Genomic DNA, 17,353 nt, shown 5'->3' with positions numbered 1-17,353 from the left:
CCCCCCCCCCCTTCAAAGATTAAAATGAATGAAACGCACCTTGGCTGTAACCTCTGTGGTGGCGGTCGTATCAACAACTGTGTCGGCCATGGCTGTAGTTTTGAGAGTTAGTTTGGATAATTAGAGTCTCGTTGAGGTGAAAATTAAAAAATAAAAGATTTATTTATTTTCCTCTCTGTGCCTTCGTGTAGGTAGTCCAAAGACGCTGAGAGAGAAATGATGTCTGCCCTTCTCCGCTTTTCTATCGAGCTCGTTGAAAATCCACTCTCGTTGGATACGGCGGACAGATCCCCGCACGTGATTGGACAGTGCCGATTCTCGGAGCGTTCTATTGGGCGAGCGTCCTGTCAGTCTCAAAAGTTATTCCCGCCTCCCGACTATCTCGTCACCGATTGGCCAGTTCCTTTTAAAGCGCTGCGTTATGATACTTTAGTTCTTTTCTTATACTACACGTACATTTGTTTTGTTATTGTTTCGACTGCAAATGAGGACAATAGATGCCAATAGCCTTTTTTTGTTAAAGTTAAAGTTGTAGCAGTCTATCAGTTCTAGTGACGAGCGAAGATTTTCCTATAGACTGCTGAACTATTACCACACATGGCCACAGGCAACATCTTTTGTCTTAGCTGTCTGTTCTGCAGAAATAAGGTTTCAAATTACAAAAAAAAAGAAGCAGAATAATGTGTGAACCACGCCTCCTTTCCATATTTAACCCCTCTATGTGCATATTGTTCTTACTCTCTATTCACATTTAAACTTATCATTTAAACACACTGTTAAGTTACACAACTAATTATTAAACAGCAGAGCTTAAATCCCACAAATCAGATTGCAGCTAACTGTTCAATCCAATCCTTATTAAAATGACAAATGTCACTCGCTTTTTTTAATTTACTGCATGAATCTTACTAAAATAACAAAGCCTATAGGTGAAACAGAAATGTTTTAGTCCACAAATAGAAAACACAGGGAGCTTTGAATTGCGTGTCAAATTACAAAAAGCAATTAAAAAAATCATTTGTGAGTGAATCACAGACAGTAACCTTTTAGGGTGTGTCTTTACAAAACAAAATAGTCTAAGACACACCTGTGTTCTCTGCACCTTCAGAAGTGAGGTTTTTTTTTTTTGTTTGTTTATCATTATCTCAGGAGGATCTCAGGAGGAAGTACAAAGGTTGAAACAATAGTTCTGAGCTTTTGAAGTGAAGTTCTGGTTGTGAACATTTCTTATCTGTTTAGATAGCTCTTTGAATGGCCTCAGTTCGGAGAAACAGAGTTTAATTCTGATCGGACCGACAAGATAACGGCTAGTCCGAGCCGATCAGAGCCGTCTTAAAATCACTCTGAATTGAAATATTTCAGAGAGGTTCAAGCAGCCGTTTTTTTTTTTTTTTTGCTGTCAATTTTGGAAAACACTATGATCTACACAGTTTACTGTATTATGCAAGCACAAATAGCAGCAGCAGCAGCTAGCTGTAGCACTTACAAGCAAGAATATAACTGGTGCATTTCATTTGTACCTGGAATTTGGAATTTTTGAGTTCTAAGTGGGGAAAAATCAACTAGAACGCCCCCCTAAAGTCAGAAGTTTGACTCTGATAGTCAATAATAATTCCTGACAAGGCAGGACCTCAAAATCCAACATGGCTGAAAGAGTTGTACCAGCTGCAGAAATAAACTTTTACTTTCACTTCCATCAGTTTGTACCTCAGTAATCCATCCACACATACTACTCTTCAACCACTATCGGAGAAGGTGTTGGTACACTGTAAAACAGCTGAAACACTGGGTGCCTTTAAATCTCAACTTAAAACCCACCTGTTTAGAGTTGCTTATGGCTAAATTAGGGTTAGAGTGCAGGGTTTTTGATGTCTTCGATGTTTTTCTCTTTCTTACTGTTTATTTATTGTCACGTGCTGTTTTTATTTTGTTTTTTAATTATGTAAAGCACCTTGAAATGCCTTGCTGCTGAAATGTGCTATACAAATAAAATTTGATTGATTGATTGATACAGTGTGTACATGCACAGAACGGGGAGAAATCCATCGTTATTGAGTTGTGTTGCTAATGCTAGTTAGCCTGGCCACTGAGTTCATAGGTTAACGAATCCTGCTGGTTTCCAACATGCATCTGGAATGGAGTCAGGTTGAGGTGACAACATTCCCAGATCCGAGAACTTCTGAGGTCGGCGCAGCACATCTGGTATTTTCTGACAGAATAACAGAGCATGTTGATAATGATGGGAGTGTAAAAAGCTTTCATGAAATATTTGAGACTGGTGTTGTTTCAAGATGTCAACCCATGCTGGTCTTGGCTCGTCAGTCCAATCGGGATGAAACTGAGTCTTTCCAAACTGAGGTCGTTCACAGCGCTATCTACAACAAGTAAGACACTGATTGTGCTTAACCTGTCCACAAACCCCTTTTTCAAAAGATCTGACCCATCCCATTAAAGCTTATAAAAGATATAAAATAAAAATTCCAGAAGTAAAGTTTATGTTTGGTATAAATATTTTTTTTCCACTATGACCTAGACCTGCTAAGACTGAATAATTGTAAGATTTATTGTAAGAAAAAATGTTGGGCACTGCTAAATAACTAATTAAAAACACAATTTTAATTTTGTCGCGCACTGTTTAAACAGCTAATAAATAAACTATTATTTTTGCTTTTATAAGTTTTCTCCTCACTAAAGTCGCTCATCCAGGTGTTAAACTAGATCATCCCTGAGCCGTGCACCTACTCATTGCACGACTGTCAGAAACAGTCAAACATAAGATCTACACATGCTGTGACATGATGCCCTGACTTCAGGTTACACTCCTCTGACTTCAACAAAATAATTTCACCTTGAATGTTTGCCACTCCTCTCACTGTTCCTCTCAGGATCGTCTTTCATGCTTATATGTTTGACCTGAAGTCACTGCGTCAGTGACACCGTCTGCGTTCGTTTTAGATCTTTTTTTTTTTTAAAAAGTCTTGAACTTGTCTCGGCACTTTAGCGCAGTTTATTTTTAACCCTGTGATTTCCGAAGCTTCAAAACCTTAATCCCACGCCGCCTAAGTTCTGATCTCTGTCTGCTGCTCGCCGGCTCTGAGAAAGCCTCCAGGCCGCGCGCTGTCATTCACCCAACATTCAGCCGAAATGTAATTATGTGGAGCGTAATTACACAAAAACATCAAAGGGTTGTGTTTACAGTAGGAGCTGGTGATTTAGACATTTATTTTCTTCTTCATTTTGCAATATACATGGAATGTGCCGTTCAACAACCAGGAAACTGTGCAGGGTTTACAGTTCATATGCCAAAATGGGTGAAATATGAAAGTGATTATAAACAATAATCCAAAAGCATTATTTTTAGACAATGTTGTTAAAAATAAAGCGAAAGTGCAAACAGTGTGAAGTCCCCCGAGCACTGAAGCAGGCATCTCCAATGTTTTATAGCCACAACGAGTGCAGAAACTACAGTAAATCCATGGGAGGAGTGGAGCAGACCTAAAAGTAGCAGAGGGCATTACTCAAGTTTTCTGTAAATGGAAAATGGGAGCAATCAAAGAGAGGAGGACTGTTTGTGAGATCATTTCCTGCCCCCCCCCCCCTTGCCTACCTCAATATGTTTCCATTTGCTACTGATTTGCAACCAAAAGAAAAGAAAAAAAATCAATGTTTGAGCATCCTGGTAACAGCAGGTAAAAAAAAACGACTAAGGAAGTGAGGCTCCAACGCAAAAAGTGTGGAAAAAAACCCTCAAACTTATTTTTTTTTTTTTTTGCCAGTTTACCACATTTTCCACATGCAGGCATAGAAAACCCTTTTTTATATGATACTCAAAACTGTGAGACCGCAGAAAGTAATACGGAATAACAGAAAAGCGTCTTTGTGCTTGTTCTGACGCATGTTTGAAAGTAAATGAATTATACTGTGCTGCAGTTCCTCGTGGACCGACTGGGGAAACATTTTTTTCAGAGTGTGGAAGTTTTTTTTTTTTTTTTTTACCTGCTGGGGTCAGAGACTTTAAGAAAGAAAGACAGAAAGAAAGAAAAAAAAAAGATGGGAAGTACAAGCAGGTTAATTTCACCTCGATTTCCTGAACAAAGGGTTGACCTCACTTGTGGAATTTCTGTGCTCAAGGGAAGGGTAAAGTGGGGCCCATCAAAGAGCAAAGGTCAGGCTTAGGAGGGGGGAGGGGACCCAATAATTGGAGGAATTGGTGGGGGCCAAACTGAGCTCTTTTGTTTTGAAACAGCAGTGTCCTGCAAAGTCTGGTTGCCTTTCTGTGGCTCATACGGACTGCAGGGGCAACATAGAGCTGACTTCTCTCTGGGACTCTTTAGGTTAATTGCACACTGTGCTCATTTATAACAGGCCCAACAATGTCATTTTTGATAATAAGGACAACATTTCCTCCATGAGCTACAAACCCCGCAAGGTCTGTAGACACGTGGGCTGTTTGGTTTTCTAATAAAAACTGCATGCAGTGACTTGCAAAAGTATTCAACTCGCTTGTCCATGTAACCTGGAGTTTTGTTCATTCTTCTCGACTGAACGGCTGCAGCTCCTTCAGGTTGGATGGGTGCTGCTTCTGTCCAACAATCTTTAAATCATCAGAGACTCTCAGTTGGATTCAGGTTTGGGTTTGACTGGGCCATTCCTGGACATTTAACAGTTCCTCCTTAAACCAAGGTGCTGGTGTTGTCCTCGAAGGTCTGAAAGTCTGAGTTTGGTCTCATCTGACCGCAGCACCTTCTTCCACATGTTCAGGGGAAGAAGTTCCAAACAGTCCAGCTGTTTTCTCCTGGTCCAGACCTGTGCAGCTCATTTGGCTCTTAGATCACACACAGGAGGGTCTTATTTAACTAATCACGTGGCTTCTGAGGGTGATGGTTGGAGCTTCAGAACAAAGGGGCTGAATACATATGTACACACCAATTTTATATAGATATAATTATTTAAATGTTTTCTCTCATATAATTTCATAAACCTGGAGTATTTTTTGTAGAATATTTGCTTTAAATCTAATTAAATTTCAGGTTGTAAGGCAACAAAATAGAAAAATTACCAACATGGATAAATACTTTAGACAGGCATCTACAATAGGACCAAAAGTGCAGAGATTAAATTCTTCAGTTTAATTTCCATTTGTTCCTCATTTTTACTAATGATGTTTCTGGTGACGAAGAAATAGTTTATCTAAAATTCACAGAAAAGCGATAACAAAGCACTTGCACATACATTGTTAATATACCGAAGAATGAAACCATCCAGGTGCAATTAAAGATTTACAAACAGCATCTGTGCATGAAAAACAGGGCTGTTTATGAGCGGAATAACTAAACAAAATAAAGTAAAATGAATTTGCGTGTCCTGTAAACTGAAGCTCGTCAGTGCCACCCTGTCGGGATCCTGTTTGGGCTGTTGTGGCTCGACATGTCTCGTCGGCGTTTCTTTTCACTCGTCTGTACACTCTTGAACACAAAATGCCAAGTCTCGTTAATTGGCAGTAAATCAAGGCAAGTTCAAAACGAGTCGTGAATCACTTCTTGTTTGCGACCAATAAAGAGAAGACACTGAGGTGGAACGCCGTTCTACAAGCAGCAGGTTATGAGCATTGCTGCACGAAAATCCTCCAGCTGTGCATTGGTTCCCTGTGAGGGCGTAGAAGCAGCAGCTGATTGGACAAAGAACAGATCCAGAACGTGCCAAAGGGACTACATTTCCCAGCTGCCATGGGAAGAGTGGGTGGAAGCGCTGAAAGCAGCCGATGGGAGCAAGGTCACTCGAGGTATTTAAGAATAAACCTGCTTTAAGCTCCGGGACAATAAGTGGGTTAATGAGCGTTTTGCGTATAATCTTTGCAGAGGTCAGGCACAGGTCTCTGAGCATATTCTGCTCATTAGTCAGGATTTCCTGTTGATTTCTTTTCCAAATAATCATCAAAAGAACATTCATGACATCCTAATAAAAAGAGGCAGCAGGAGACGTTTGGAGAAAACGAAGCTGCTGGTGATCGAGTGGATGAAATAATGCCTGGTTTGTTCAGGTCTTCAGTAACCTAAACATGGAAGCTCATAAATCTTGTCATAACACAACAGTTTCCTTCCAGATAACAGCATCTGAGTTTAACTTGTGCTCCTCAGCCTTATTTATGTCACCTCCTGGCTCCACCCCTGTCACTGTCTTGCCAGAGGAAAGTGGAAATTTCCAGTAATTCCTGCTGCTTTGCAAGAAGGACTCCTCCTCCTTCTGGTTTCCCGCCTTTCCTTCACTCTACCTGCCTTCTCCTGCTGCATGCAGGCCTAAAGACCTCATGGCTATATGTTTCTCAACCTTTTCCTGCACACAAGGTTTTACTTTTCACATGAAAAACATGCCTCTAAGGATTTTTTTAAAAAAAAAGCTCTCTCGTGGCTGAATCATTCTGTTCATAATGTTGATGTTTATCACCCACCGCCGAAAGGTAAAGGTGGATGATAATGTTTCTGCTCATGACTCTGTGTGTGTGTCTGTTAGCAAAATATCTCACAAACCATTTTATGATTTTTAATGAAACTTGCTAAAAATAATCATTGGATGTACATCTACAACTGATTAACCTTTGGAGTCAACACGATTCAAGATGGCCACCAGAGTCAAATGAACTTCAAAAACACATAAATGGCTATAATTCAATGAGTTGTTTGGGTATTTACCTTAAATTTAGTCTGGAAGTAGCCAAGACTGATCCGCAACACATATTCTGAGCACTAACAGATCACACAAGATCTTAGTTTTAAATTTGTCCATTATCTATTTGGAGTCAACTCTGTAAGCAAAATATCTCATGAACCACAAAACAGATTTTAATGAAACTTCCAGGAAATAATCCATGACTGCACCTCTACAACTGATTACCTCTAGAGCCAAGCCGATTCAAGATGGCTGCCACAGCCAACTTATAAAAGACTAAAATGGCTATAAATCAGTCAGTTTTAACGTGTATTGAACTAAAATTTGATGCGGTAGTAGCTGAGAGTCATTCACAGCACATACTCTGAGCGTGAGTTTGCACGTAATGTTATTTTCAAGGGTTGACCAAAACGGCTACATCTCGATAATTTCTCCACATTAGTTGATTTTAGTCTAAAACTCTGGCTGGAAAAGCAGAAGGAGCGATATATTTTCCTTTAAGCAATGCTAGGCCTCTAATTTATTCAAGTTTTTAGCACAAATTATTCCAGCGATAAGGGTGCTAATGCCTCTTTTAAAACGAAGGACAAGACTAGTAAATTAAATATATATATTTTTTAATTTTCACTTGCATGAGTCCTTCTCTTTACGTGCCACACTGCATTTTTGTTTACTATTTTTAAAATGCATATTGCCTTTCGGTTAAATGTGAAGGGTTGAGCAATGTGTAACACTCACGTTAGATCTTCAACGATGAGGAAAGGGTGGTTTGGGATCACAGAGCAGATGGCAGATTTGCATTTCTATTTCTCTGGCTCGTCTAAGTGATATTCTCGCGTCTGGTTCTGTTTCAGAGACGCTGCAAAGCTCAACTGCAAACCGACACATTAAACAGGGTTTGAGAAATGGAACGAGGACTGCGGTCATTATATATAGAGTGTGGCTTGCATATATGAAAAAAAAACAACAACAAAAAACTAGAAACTGAAATGCGTTCACATGGGTGACATGTAGAGGCTATCTCTCCACTACATCTGTGGTTTTACAACTTCCTCTTAATCCAGCACAGAAACACAACTGTTTTCACACCAGCAGCGTCGGTGCTCAGTAGAAAACCTGTGTAGGTAAACTCCTCATTACAGCCACGAGTCAGCTGGAGTGAAGAAGTTTTAGTGTGTTAATGGAATGAGGCACTCTGACCTTAGACCCATTGTGAGGCACCAACAAAGAGCCATCTGCACAGCAACCAAAGCTGAGATGAGGGACTCGCACACATGGGGACCGAGGAGGGGGGGGGTGGCAGGGAGGGTGGAAAAAGTGATAGATCGGTCTAAAATCTGACAAGAGTCAGTGTAACATCTTAGAGCTTTGGAGCTGCACAAACACATCAAATCAAAGAGAGCGAGGCTCTCTCCAAATGCTTGTAAAGTGGAGGACAAGAGCTGCAGGCCTAATCACTCAAGAGCACATTTCCTGCCTCCTGCACGATGAGATGAAGCCAACTGAAACAGTTCATGGCTAATATTTAACCCAAACTGCAATCCCCCTCTCTGTCACAGAGCATTCTTCAGTCACTCAAATCAACAGAAACACCAGGATTTTTTTTTCTTTTTGATTGCAGTCCGTAACAATGACCGGCTTTAGATCTGTTTGCGGCTTTCAAAGCCCAACCAGCATCTTTAAGTTTTGCTTTTCTTGTGAAAATGGATGCATTTCAAAATGGTGATAACAAAAACAAAATGGTGTCAGGGACATGGGCAAAAAAAATAAAAAATAAAAAAAATGTTTTACAGGTAAAATATGAGAGTCGGGATTGCTTAGCAACAGCAGTAAAAAAAAAAGAAAATCTTGCAGGCTGTGCGCGTGAGTGTGTGTGTGCGTGTGTGTGTACACGCGTGTGTGTGCGCGCGTGTGTGTGGGGACAGAGAAAACTGTCCGTGCTGCCACCCAGTGGTGGACATGCGGAGGACAGTCTCACAACATGGACATTTGTCTCCAAGCTTCTGTGGAAAACAGAAGCAGTTGTTTGCAATTTGTGCAATCTCAGGAGGAATGAAGGGTCCGGATTTAAAAAAAAATAAATTAATTAAATAAAATCATCGTCTCTGCTTGATAGGCACTGTTTGAAAATGTGTTCAGCGATTTGATTGGCTGCTACGCGCACCAGCTCTCATGGTGGGTGGTTGCTTAGCAACGCTCCTGGATGGGATAGGGAGGGAGGGGACGGAGGGTGGGAGTGAAGGGTGGGCGGGGAGGTGTGGCCCACTTTAAGGGGAGGGAGCAATGTGAGCTCAGGCAGGCGGTCTGACTGGGGAAATACCTGGCACTGATCCCAAGTAAACAAACAGGAGACACAGACATGAGGAGGAGGACAGAGCCGAGACAGGGGACGGCCTATTTCAGGGTCCAGATAACAGTTTTGTCCTCGGATTAAAAGGCGCTCACTGCAGCGCAGGAAACCAAACGTTAAAGAAAGGATAACCTGAACTACATCACGTGGCACAGTTTGACAGAGCTAACTCCGGTAGTTTCCCAGATATAGTGATACAAAAATCCTGAAATGCAGGTACGCACTCAATGTAAACAAAGCACTCGTACGATTCCGGCTGTTTCTGTAAGTAAACAAACGTTCGTGGCAGTTGGCATCCATTCGTTTTGCTTACCAAAGTCACTGATATGACAACAAAAAATGTGCGATGAGTTTGCTTATTTCCGTATGATTTTTTTTAAATCAGTCTACATGATTTCACGATGAGAACCCTTAAGAAAGCATTTTACTGAAAACCTTTCAGTAGTTTCTTAAACACAGAACAAGAGAGCAAACGGGAAACCAGGTGCCTTTTTGCAGAAAAACCCGCAGATCAGATTTCTTAAAACTTTTAAGCATTCAGACACTTTATCCAAACTGCAAAAACACACTTGGCGTCGTGAGACACTGGTTGTTGTGGAGGATAGCGGTGGGATGAGAAACAGATGAGAAGCAACATTAAAGCGCGTGCAGCTGCCACATACAAGTTTGAAGAGACTCGACACGTTCTGGCTTGCACAGCTGGGTGTGTAAGTGTTTCTAGAAACTTATAAAACGACTTGGAAAAACAAGCCTACCTGAAGTAAACCCGAAAGAATGAGCTGGGGAAAAGACAGAGAATTAGCTGCATAAAAAAATGGCATTCCTTGAAGGTATGCTTATCACCCACCGCCTTTCGTTGGTGCGACGTAAAAGTGCTCAGAATACACAATGTGAATGACTCCCAGCTACTACCATGTCAAATTTCAGCTCAATATCTGTTAAATTGACTGAGTTATAGCCATTTATGTGTTTCCGAAGTTCAACTAGCTGTGACAGCCATCTTAAATTGGATTGACTCCAAAAATCGATCAGCTGTAGACGTACATCCAATGCTTCTTTCCTGAAAGTTTCATTGAGATGTGTCCAGTCGGTTATGAGATATTTCGCTAACAGACAAACAGGGTCGACTCCATCAGTTAATGCAAAAGTTTCAAGCAAAGCTCTTACACAATATGAAGCACTTTGAGTATATGTTGTGAACGACTCTCAGCTACTACCACGCCAAATTCTAGCTCTGTATCTGTAAAAACTGACCGACTGTAGCTGTTTCTGTGTTTTCGAAGGTCAGCTGGCTGTGGTGGCCATCTTGAACTGGATTGGCTCCAAACCTTATTCAGTGCAGGTTCATCTAATGATCATTTCCTGAAAGTTTCATTAACATGAGCAAAGATGCCAAAGTTTTAAACAAAGATCTTGGGCTGTCTGTCAGCGCTCAAAGAAGAAGTTGGGGATCAGTCTCAGCTACTACCACACTGAATTTTTAGATCAACATCTGTAAAAATGATAGAGTTAAAGCCCATTTTTGTGTTGGCTAATATTGCTTTGTGGTTGGCGATGAAGAGGGCTTATTTAGAAGAGGAGAAAACGAGCAGAGGGGGGCATTGAGAGGAGGCAGCTGTTTGCTGCTGGTCGTCCTGCAGACAGAGGTGGGCTGTGGAAAAATGGCCGATGCAGGCGGGCTCTGCAGGCAGCGAGGACTCTTTGTCAGGAGCAGGAAATGAGGTTTCTGTTGTGATTAAAAGGAACGTTACTATGGCAATGCGGAGAGCCGTGCGCACAGAGAATATTTAGGCAGCGGAGGGGGCTAAGTGAGAGTTGGATTTCAAAGAAAGCAGCCTCCTGCATTTCATCTCCCAGCGCCGCCACAGCCCAGCCCCTTTTTCTATCTGATAATCTGTTTTCAGAGCCACATGCTTGAGACTGCAGCGGGGATTATCTCGACTCCAAAACGCTCAAAGAGTGTCAGTTTTACTTCCAGAAAACACAGCTGTCAAGACCTACCTGTGGAAAAAAAAACAAACACCTTAACTGACATGTTATTAAAAAGGACAAAATGAGTGATATTTAAACTTGATGACCTCCTGTTCTTGTTTTGAACACTTCTGATAAATTAGCCCTTTCGCCTTGCAGAGCTGATAAAATCCTCAGTGTGACCTTTAAAGCCTAAATATAGCAACACGCTTTGTTAATTGTTCCACTGAGCTGCCAGCAAAGAATGTCTCTTAAAATAGTCTCAATCCCCTTTTTTCTAAAAACATTTTTGCAGAGGAAGTCTCTCTCTCTCTCTCTCTCTCTCTCTCTTTCTGCAGTGAATGCCATCTTTGCTCCATCACGTGCTCGCTCGCTGCAGGATGTTTGGATAAATGGCATTTGAGACTCCTCAGGATCAAAGCGAAGTTCTTTTTTTTTCCCTTTTTTAAATAGATTTATTTCTGCTCACAAACCACACGGACTGCCCCAGATCCTACTGTCAAACAGAAAAACATTATGCTAATGTGACAGACTCAGATACTGTAAATGACAGACTGACGGATGGAGTCTGTTGTAATAGTTTGTGATGTTCTCAGACGAACAAACAACAGATCAAAATGTGGATTTAAAGGGAATTTTAGGCTTGAAGACGTAAAAAAACCCCAAACCTTCTGCTTTGCCTGAAACATCAGGTTTGTTTAAATAAATTTCCATTTAGGGAAATGTGGTGTTCAAACAACTGTACTGCTTCAGCTATAAGAAAGCATCTCATTTAGGTTGAAATATTGTTTTAAAACCAGAAAATAAATGTCCTTTTTGACAAACTGGAAATCTTCTGTCAGTTATGGCTTCACCAAGGCTCTGCCTTTTGTTGTTTCTTTCTTTGTACTGCTTTTTTTATCACCCGTCTCTGAAGGGTTAATGGTGTGTGTGAGTTTTTGCCTGTTACCATAAAAGCTTATATACCCACTGGACGAATTTGAATGAAATTCACTTAAAACTCTGTTGTGAAAGATGGCAGGAGATATGCATTCCTGGGTGTTTAAAGTGTTTAATTTGATCATCATCCTGACATGCAGGAATACGATAAATATTTTAACCAAAATGTAAAAATTAAAGTTTTTTTGTGGTTTTAGTTTATATTCTCCTTCACGTCTCAACTTCTTCCTATTTGGGGTTGTTAGACGATAGCATATTGTGTTTTTATAACTCGGTAAAAGATACCATCTGCTGTCCCAAAGGATGATTTTAAGTGTTAAACATACAATTTTTACTCTTAAGCTGTTTAAAATGTACTCAGTTACTGAATAGAAACTGTTAGTATTTTGATTCAAACGATTACTGAAAACATTATTCAGATTTATTTATCACTCAATCAATGTGGAAGCTCCATATGTTCACTGTTTTTCATTTCCCACCTCAAATAAAAAAAACAAAAGTTTTTTAAGTTTTTCTCATTAGATTACCAGATAGAGACAGTGTTTCACAAAATACAGGAGAACTGAAAATCTTTTTCCTTTTTTTGTTTTCATTTGTGTCTGTTTTCAAAGTTGCTGCTGCTTTTAATCAAAACCTTGCACCCCAAAGGAGCCATTTATTCAGAACATCCAACCATCATCCATTTTCAGTTAAGAGAACTGGGCAAAAGTTTTGAAAACAGAAATAAAATCTGTCAGGTAAAACAGACTTTACACCTTTCTAACCTGTGTGACAATCACTGATTTAGTAACACTACTTTTGTTTTCCACGCAACTTAAACTGTCTTAGGCAAGATTTAATTTCTTTGTTCTGGAGTAATTCTCCTACATGACAGTTTTAAAACATTTCTTTTAAAATCTCCTTCTCTACTGAGATGGCACCACACATTTTGGTAATGAACTGGGTTCTGTTGTAGCCAGTCCATGACAGATAATGTTCTGTTGTGTGTGTGTGTGTGTGTGTTTAATTCAGATAATACTTTTACAACACTGGCAGGGCTGATTCGACATATGTTTTGGATGCAGACTATGAAGTGGGACCATTGTTAGGCAGACAAATGAAGCCGTTTCCAGATGGCGCTGCATGTTGGATCTGAATCTGCCCGTATGTTTCTGCGTTCAGATCTGATCTAAACTTGATCCGAGTGACTTCTGATTTGTTATTAGGTTAAACAGATGAAATGAAACCCAGGGGTTTTTATGCAACCTTAAACATCCAAAACATTTTAACATGTGTAGCCCCACACACCAGACTGCATCATATATAATAAACTGTAGGTAAACAAGTCGGTGGAGGGGTTCTGAATCCTTAAACCTTATCTGTAAAGTGGGTAATTACCTGAAATCTGCTCTGTTCTGGGTTCAAACTAGCAGCAGAGCATTCAAGAGACGAAAACAGTGGAGGGAGACTTTAACAAAGACAATAAATGGGTTGGATTAGTAAAGATACATTCGAGGACAACCATTGTTATTCCTAAAAGCAGAAACTGTCCCCAAAATGAATGTGAAAAGTTAAGCTCTTCAGGCTCGTCTTCTCTTTTCTAGGAGAGTCTCAGCATGTCAATTAAAATTACAAAAGGCTCTGCTGCCTCCCACTTTTTTGTTTGAGCATAGCAGCAAGTCGTGAAGAACAGCCAGCAAGGGAAGGACTGTACCGAGACCCGAATTAGTGAAAACCAGATGGCAAGACACAGATCAAAAGGACAGCTGGTTACCAGAGTCTTTATGGCTGCAAACCTGATTAGTTCCAATTAAACAAATCATTATAATGTATTACATAGCACATCAAGCCTCTGGTTTAGCATAAAAGGTGACATACAGGCAACGTACTGAAGCTCCAAATGTTTACATGTGTAATAAACCCAGCTTCATGGGTTTAATATGATACATAATTTCAGTGCATATAAGAGTACTGATGATGTCACATGATTTCGTCCTCCAGGTTGTGCTGTTTGCCGCTGATCTTTGAGGTTTTTGTTGCTCCTTGTGAGGCCAAACGTTCCGTTTGCAGAACCTGGAAGTTACGTCCAGAAAACCAGTTGAACAAATCAAATCAGAATAAAACCCATAACTAATACTTTCAGTTTAGATTAAGTCCCTTTTTTTTTTTTTCCCTCACTGACCCCCTTAATTATTTTCCTGCGAAGTTCGTCCTGGGACAGCGGCCTTTCGTCCTCGTCAGTGAGAGGAGACTCTTCTGCATCACTGGCGAGCGACGCAAAACAAATCCGTCAACTCCACGTGTTTAAATGTTCGTACGGATTTACCTTCAAATGTGCAGATTTGAAAGCTAACATCCAAAGTTTACCTTTTGACAGCCGGTTGAATACTAAGATTTTGCTGAAGCAGTTCTGGATTCTGACCCAAAAGGAACTTGGCCAGGTCTGTTGAATCGTAGTCCTTTTCCAGGTCCTGTAAACACACAAACGCACGGTTTTACAGGACAGAAATGACAGCAAACGTGGAACTCGGATCAGGGAATATACGTAAAACTAATACTTGCTTTAGAATTGAGGAAGGTGTGAATGGTGAGCAGCTCGTGTGTCTTCTGCTCTACGAGACCCAGGTAGGACATTACGTTGTTTTCAGTGATGCCCGAAGAGGAGCCCAGCTTGTCCTCAATTACTGATCGGTCACAGTCCATTTTAGAGAAGATGCTGTTTATTCCTGAGAAACAAAGGCAACAACAATCACTTGTTACTAGAACTTATATGCTTTATCAGTGTACGGCACACAACAGACCCAATCAAAGCTGCAGTAAGTTGATGCTGATTATTCCCATTTAAATTATTTTTTATTTACTGAGAACAGCCTTAAAGTAGTTTATATTTTATGGGTCTGTCATTGCCTGATTATTTCCTTTTAAACTCTTGTAGCAGACATTCTTCTCATAAGTCTTTTGTAAATATCATCTTACCTCCTGTGCCCTGAAACCAACTAATTTGTTGTCAGTGTACTAGAGTTTGAATTCTACTTTTTAAAAACTTGAACAACATTTTAGACCCGTGAAAGTCAGGAAACCTGCTTTGATGCCATCCAGGATTTTGCTTATGGCGCTGGCTTGGTTTTCATGAATCTCTGCTTCAGATTCACTTTCTTTTCGCCGCTCGTCAACGTCACTCATCAAAGAACGATGATGCTGCTCCCGCTGCAAACCTTCCAGCTGAAACCGCTCCATCACTTTTTGGATCTGCAGAGACACACAGCCAGGTAAGTACAAACAGTATGGACCTAATCTCCAGCACGGTGCCTTTCGGTCAAGCTTACTGAACTCCCTACAGCTTTAACCTGCTGCCAGCAGTGATTTGTGACATGTGTGACCATTAATTAAGACCGAACTGGAAGCAACGTTTTAAACAGCGAGGTGAAACAGAACACATAAACCCTCACCTGGCTGATCTGATCCCTCAGGGTCTCGGCCTCATTGCTTTGCTCGTTAACAAAATTGAAGATGGCAAAGTTCCGGTCCTCGGCTACACAGCAAAACAGCCACGAGACACATTAGGTCCTGTAAACTTTAACTTTTAAACACACTGACTCACAGAGGAGAAGGAATGTAAACTAGACAGCTGCTCTCAGAAATACTGTATGCCAGCTGGAAATCAATTAATACTTTTGATGTGGTCGAAACACAAATTCTCAGATCGTGGTGCTCAGACCTTCTCTTCCTCTGTTGAGACGTTAATAAGACTCATAAACTTCATTAATGGAGGGGCTGTAGGGAAAACTGCAAACCCAACCAAGTCAAGACTTTAAAACCAAGAGGTCTAATCACTGAGTATCATCTTTATACCATTGTCCTGCAGTGTAAGATGAGTTCAGATTATACTATTTTCAGCATCATTGGTTTGTTTGCTCGCTTAAATTATACAAACAGCATCTGTATTTGGTTCACATTTCTCTAATGATCCATGATATGACAAGATTTATTTTAAGGCTTGACCCCAGGCTTATCTGTCGGGTCTCAAAACTATGATTTGTCATGAAAACATACACAGAAAAAAAAAAAACTTATTTGGGTCCACAAGGTTCACGTTGAAGCATGGCATTTTACAATCAGGGTTAAGTCCACTTTGATGGAGCCTTCCTTTTAAACGTTTTCCAGCCACTTTTGCTTTTGCTGTTTTGTTTTGTCTTTACATTTGATGTCAGTTTATATTTGTTTAAGTAATACATCAAAACCAGCTGAGGATGACAAAACCTTTCAAAATCTTACACATAAAATCTGTAGCTTTCCATTGAAACAGAAAAAACTTGGTTGCAGAGCCAAACAAACAGTAGGAAGCCCTGTCTTTGAGCAGGAATGAGTGTAAAAGATTCACCCTGGATGAACTGGCTGACCAGCAGATCCAGGTTGTCCTCTCCTGTCACAGTCTGGATCTGCTCAAACACTTCCTCCAAAGCATCCAGGGACTCTTCCCCTGAGTCCACCTTCTTCTGGTCCTTCAGGTCGGACACTAGTAAGCAGAAAACATCCAGATATCAGCAGAGTTAGAGTGATAACCACGAGCAGCAGGATTATCATCATCATGTACTGCTTCAGATCATTGTCTCGTATATTTACTTCTCACATAATCCCTCAGAGGCTGATTGCTGACTGAAATAAATCAAATATTTCATACATCACAACCATTTAATGCAAATGTCTCTTGGTAATCTGTAGAGATTCTTCCTTTTCTTACTTCCAGAAGCGCCGTTCTAAGGGTCTGAAACAATATTAGGTTGAAATTATTTCCATTTCAGTATTTAGGGAAAAAGTGGCAGGACCAATTGTGATTTCAAACTTGTGTTGACGGCTAAGCCAAAAGCAGAGTTAGTAGAAGTCCAACATCTTCCTTATGTATGAATGGTTTCTTTATTAAAATCCTCTCTGTCCGTTACCCTGGCCTACATTTGTGCTTTGTCTCCTACATACAGCAATTTGCTGCGTTTTAGCCTTTTGCTGAAGCAGAAAAGTGCAAACCTGGATCACAATTAAGATTCAAAAATAAATTATTTGAAAATGTTTTTGCAAACATGTAGAAGATATTTCACCGTATTGTGCAGCCTGTTTTAGACCTTGCTGCAGGGGTGGAAATTAGCACCCGCCACTGGCCAAATGCGGGTAAATATTTGAAGTGGTGGGTGAATTTGATCAACACACACGCCACTGTGGCAGGTTGGCAATTTGAACAGAAAATGTGTTATTTGTCCTCTTGACATATAGGGGGCAGTAATGTGCTCGAGTTGCTGCTGTTACGTTGAGCCCCTTTCCCCCATCAGATACGGTTCCCCCTGCGTCTCTGTAAATAATGACTTATCTATTAACAGAATTGTTTAGAGGGGCAAATATTTCTCATTAAAAAAACATCATTCTTTTAAAAATAAAATGTGCTAATAATATCATAAT

At 40.4% G+C, this 17,353-nt stretch overlaps 2 protein-coding genes across 2 annotated transcripts in view; both read right to left on the bottom strand.

Annotated features, from left to right (window-relative positions):
* The window catches only part of si:ch211-222l21.1 (parathymosin), a 2,673-nt gene extending 2,428 nt beyond the window's left edge, over positions 1–245 (bottom strand). The window contains exon 1 of the mRNA XM_017408860.2: positions 40–245. Within this exon, the coding sequence (XP_017264349.1) occupies positions 40–90 (51 nt within the window). The 5' untranslated portion in view covers positions 91–245. The remainder of the gene's footprint in view (positions 1–39) is intronic.
* A 13,425-nt stretch (positions 246–13,670) lies between these two features.
* odad1 (outer dynein arm docking complex subunit 1) overlaps positions 13,671–17,353 on the bottom strand; it is a 7,610-nt gene continuing 3,927 nt past the window's right edge. Inside the window, exons 9-15 of the mRNA XM_017408635.3 lie at positions 16,287–16,421; positions 15,355–15,437; positions 14,986–15,154; positions 14,468–14,631; positions 14,273–14,376; positions 14,088–14,169; positions 13,671–13,978 (exon numbers count right to left, since the gene is read on the bottom strand). Coding sequence (XP_017264124.1) covers positions 13,886–13,978; positions 14,088–14,169; positions 14,273–14,376; positions 14,468–14,631; positions 14,986–15,154; positions 15,355–15,437; positions 16,287–16,421 — 830 coding nt within the window. The 3' untranslated portion in view covers positions 13,671–13,885. The remainder of the gene's footprint in view (positions 13,979–14,087; positions 14,170–14,272; positions 14,377–14,467; positions 14,632–14,985; positions 15,155–15,354; positions 15,438–16,286; positions 16,422–17,353) is intronic.

The sequence above is a fragment of the Kryptolebias marmoratus genome, linkage group LG4, assembly GCF_001649575.2.
Source record: "Kryptolebias marmoratus isolate JLee-2015 linkage group LG4, ASM164957v2, whole genome shotgun sequence".
NCBI classification, from domain to species: Eukaryota; Metazoa; Chordata; class Actinopteri; order Cyprinodontiformes; family Rivulidae; genus Kryptolebias; species Kryptolebias marmoratus.
The sequence above is the reverse complement of the archived record's forward strand: the minus strand, read 5'-3'. Positions and strand labels throughout refer to the sequence as shown.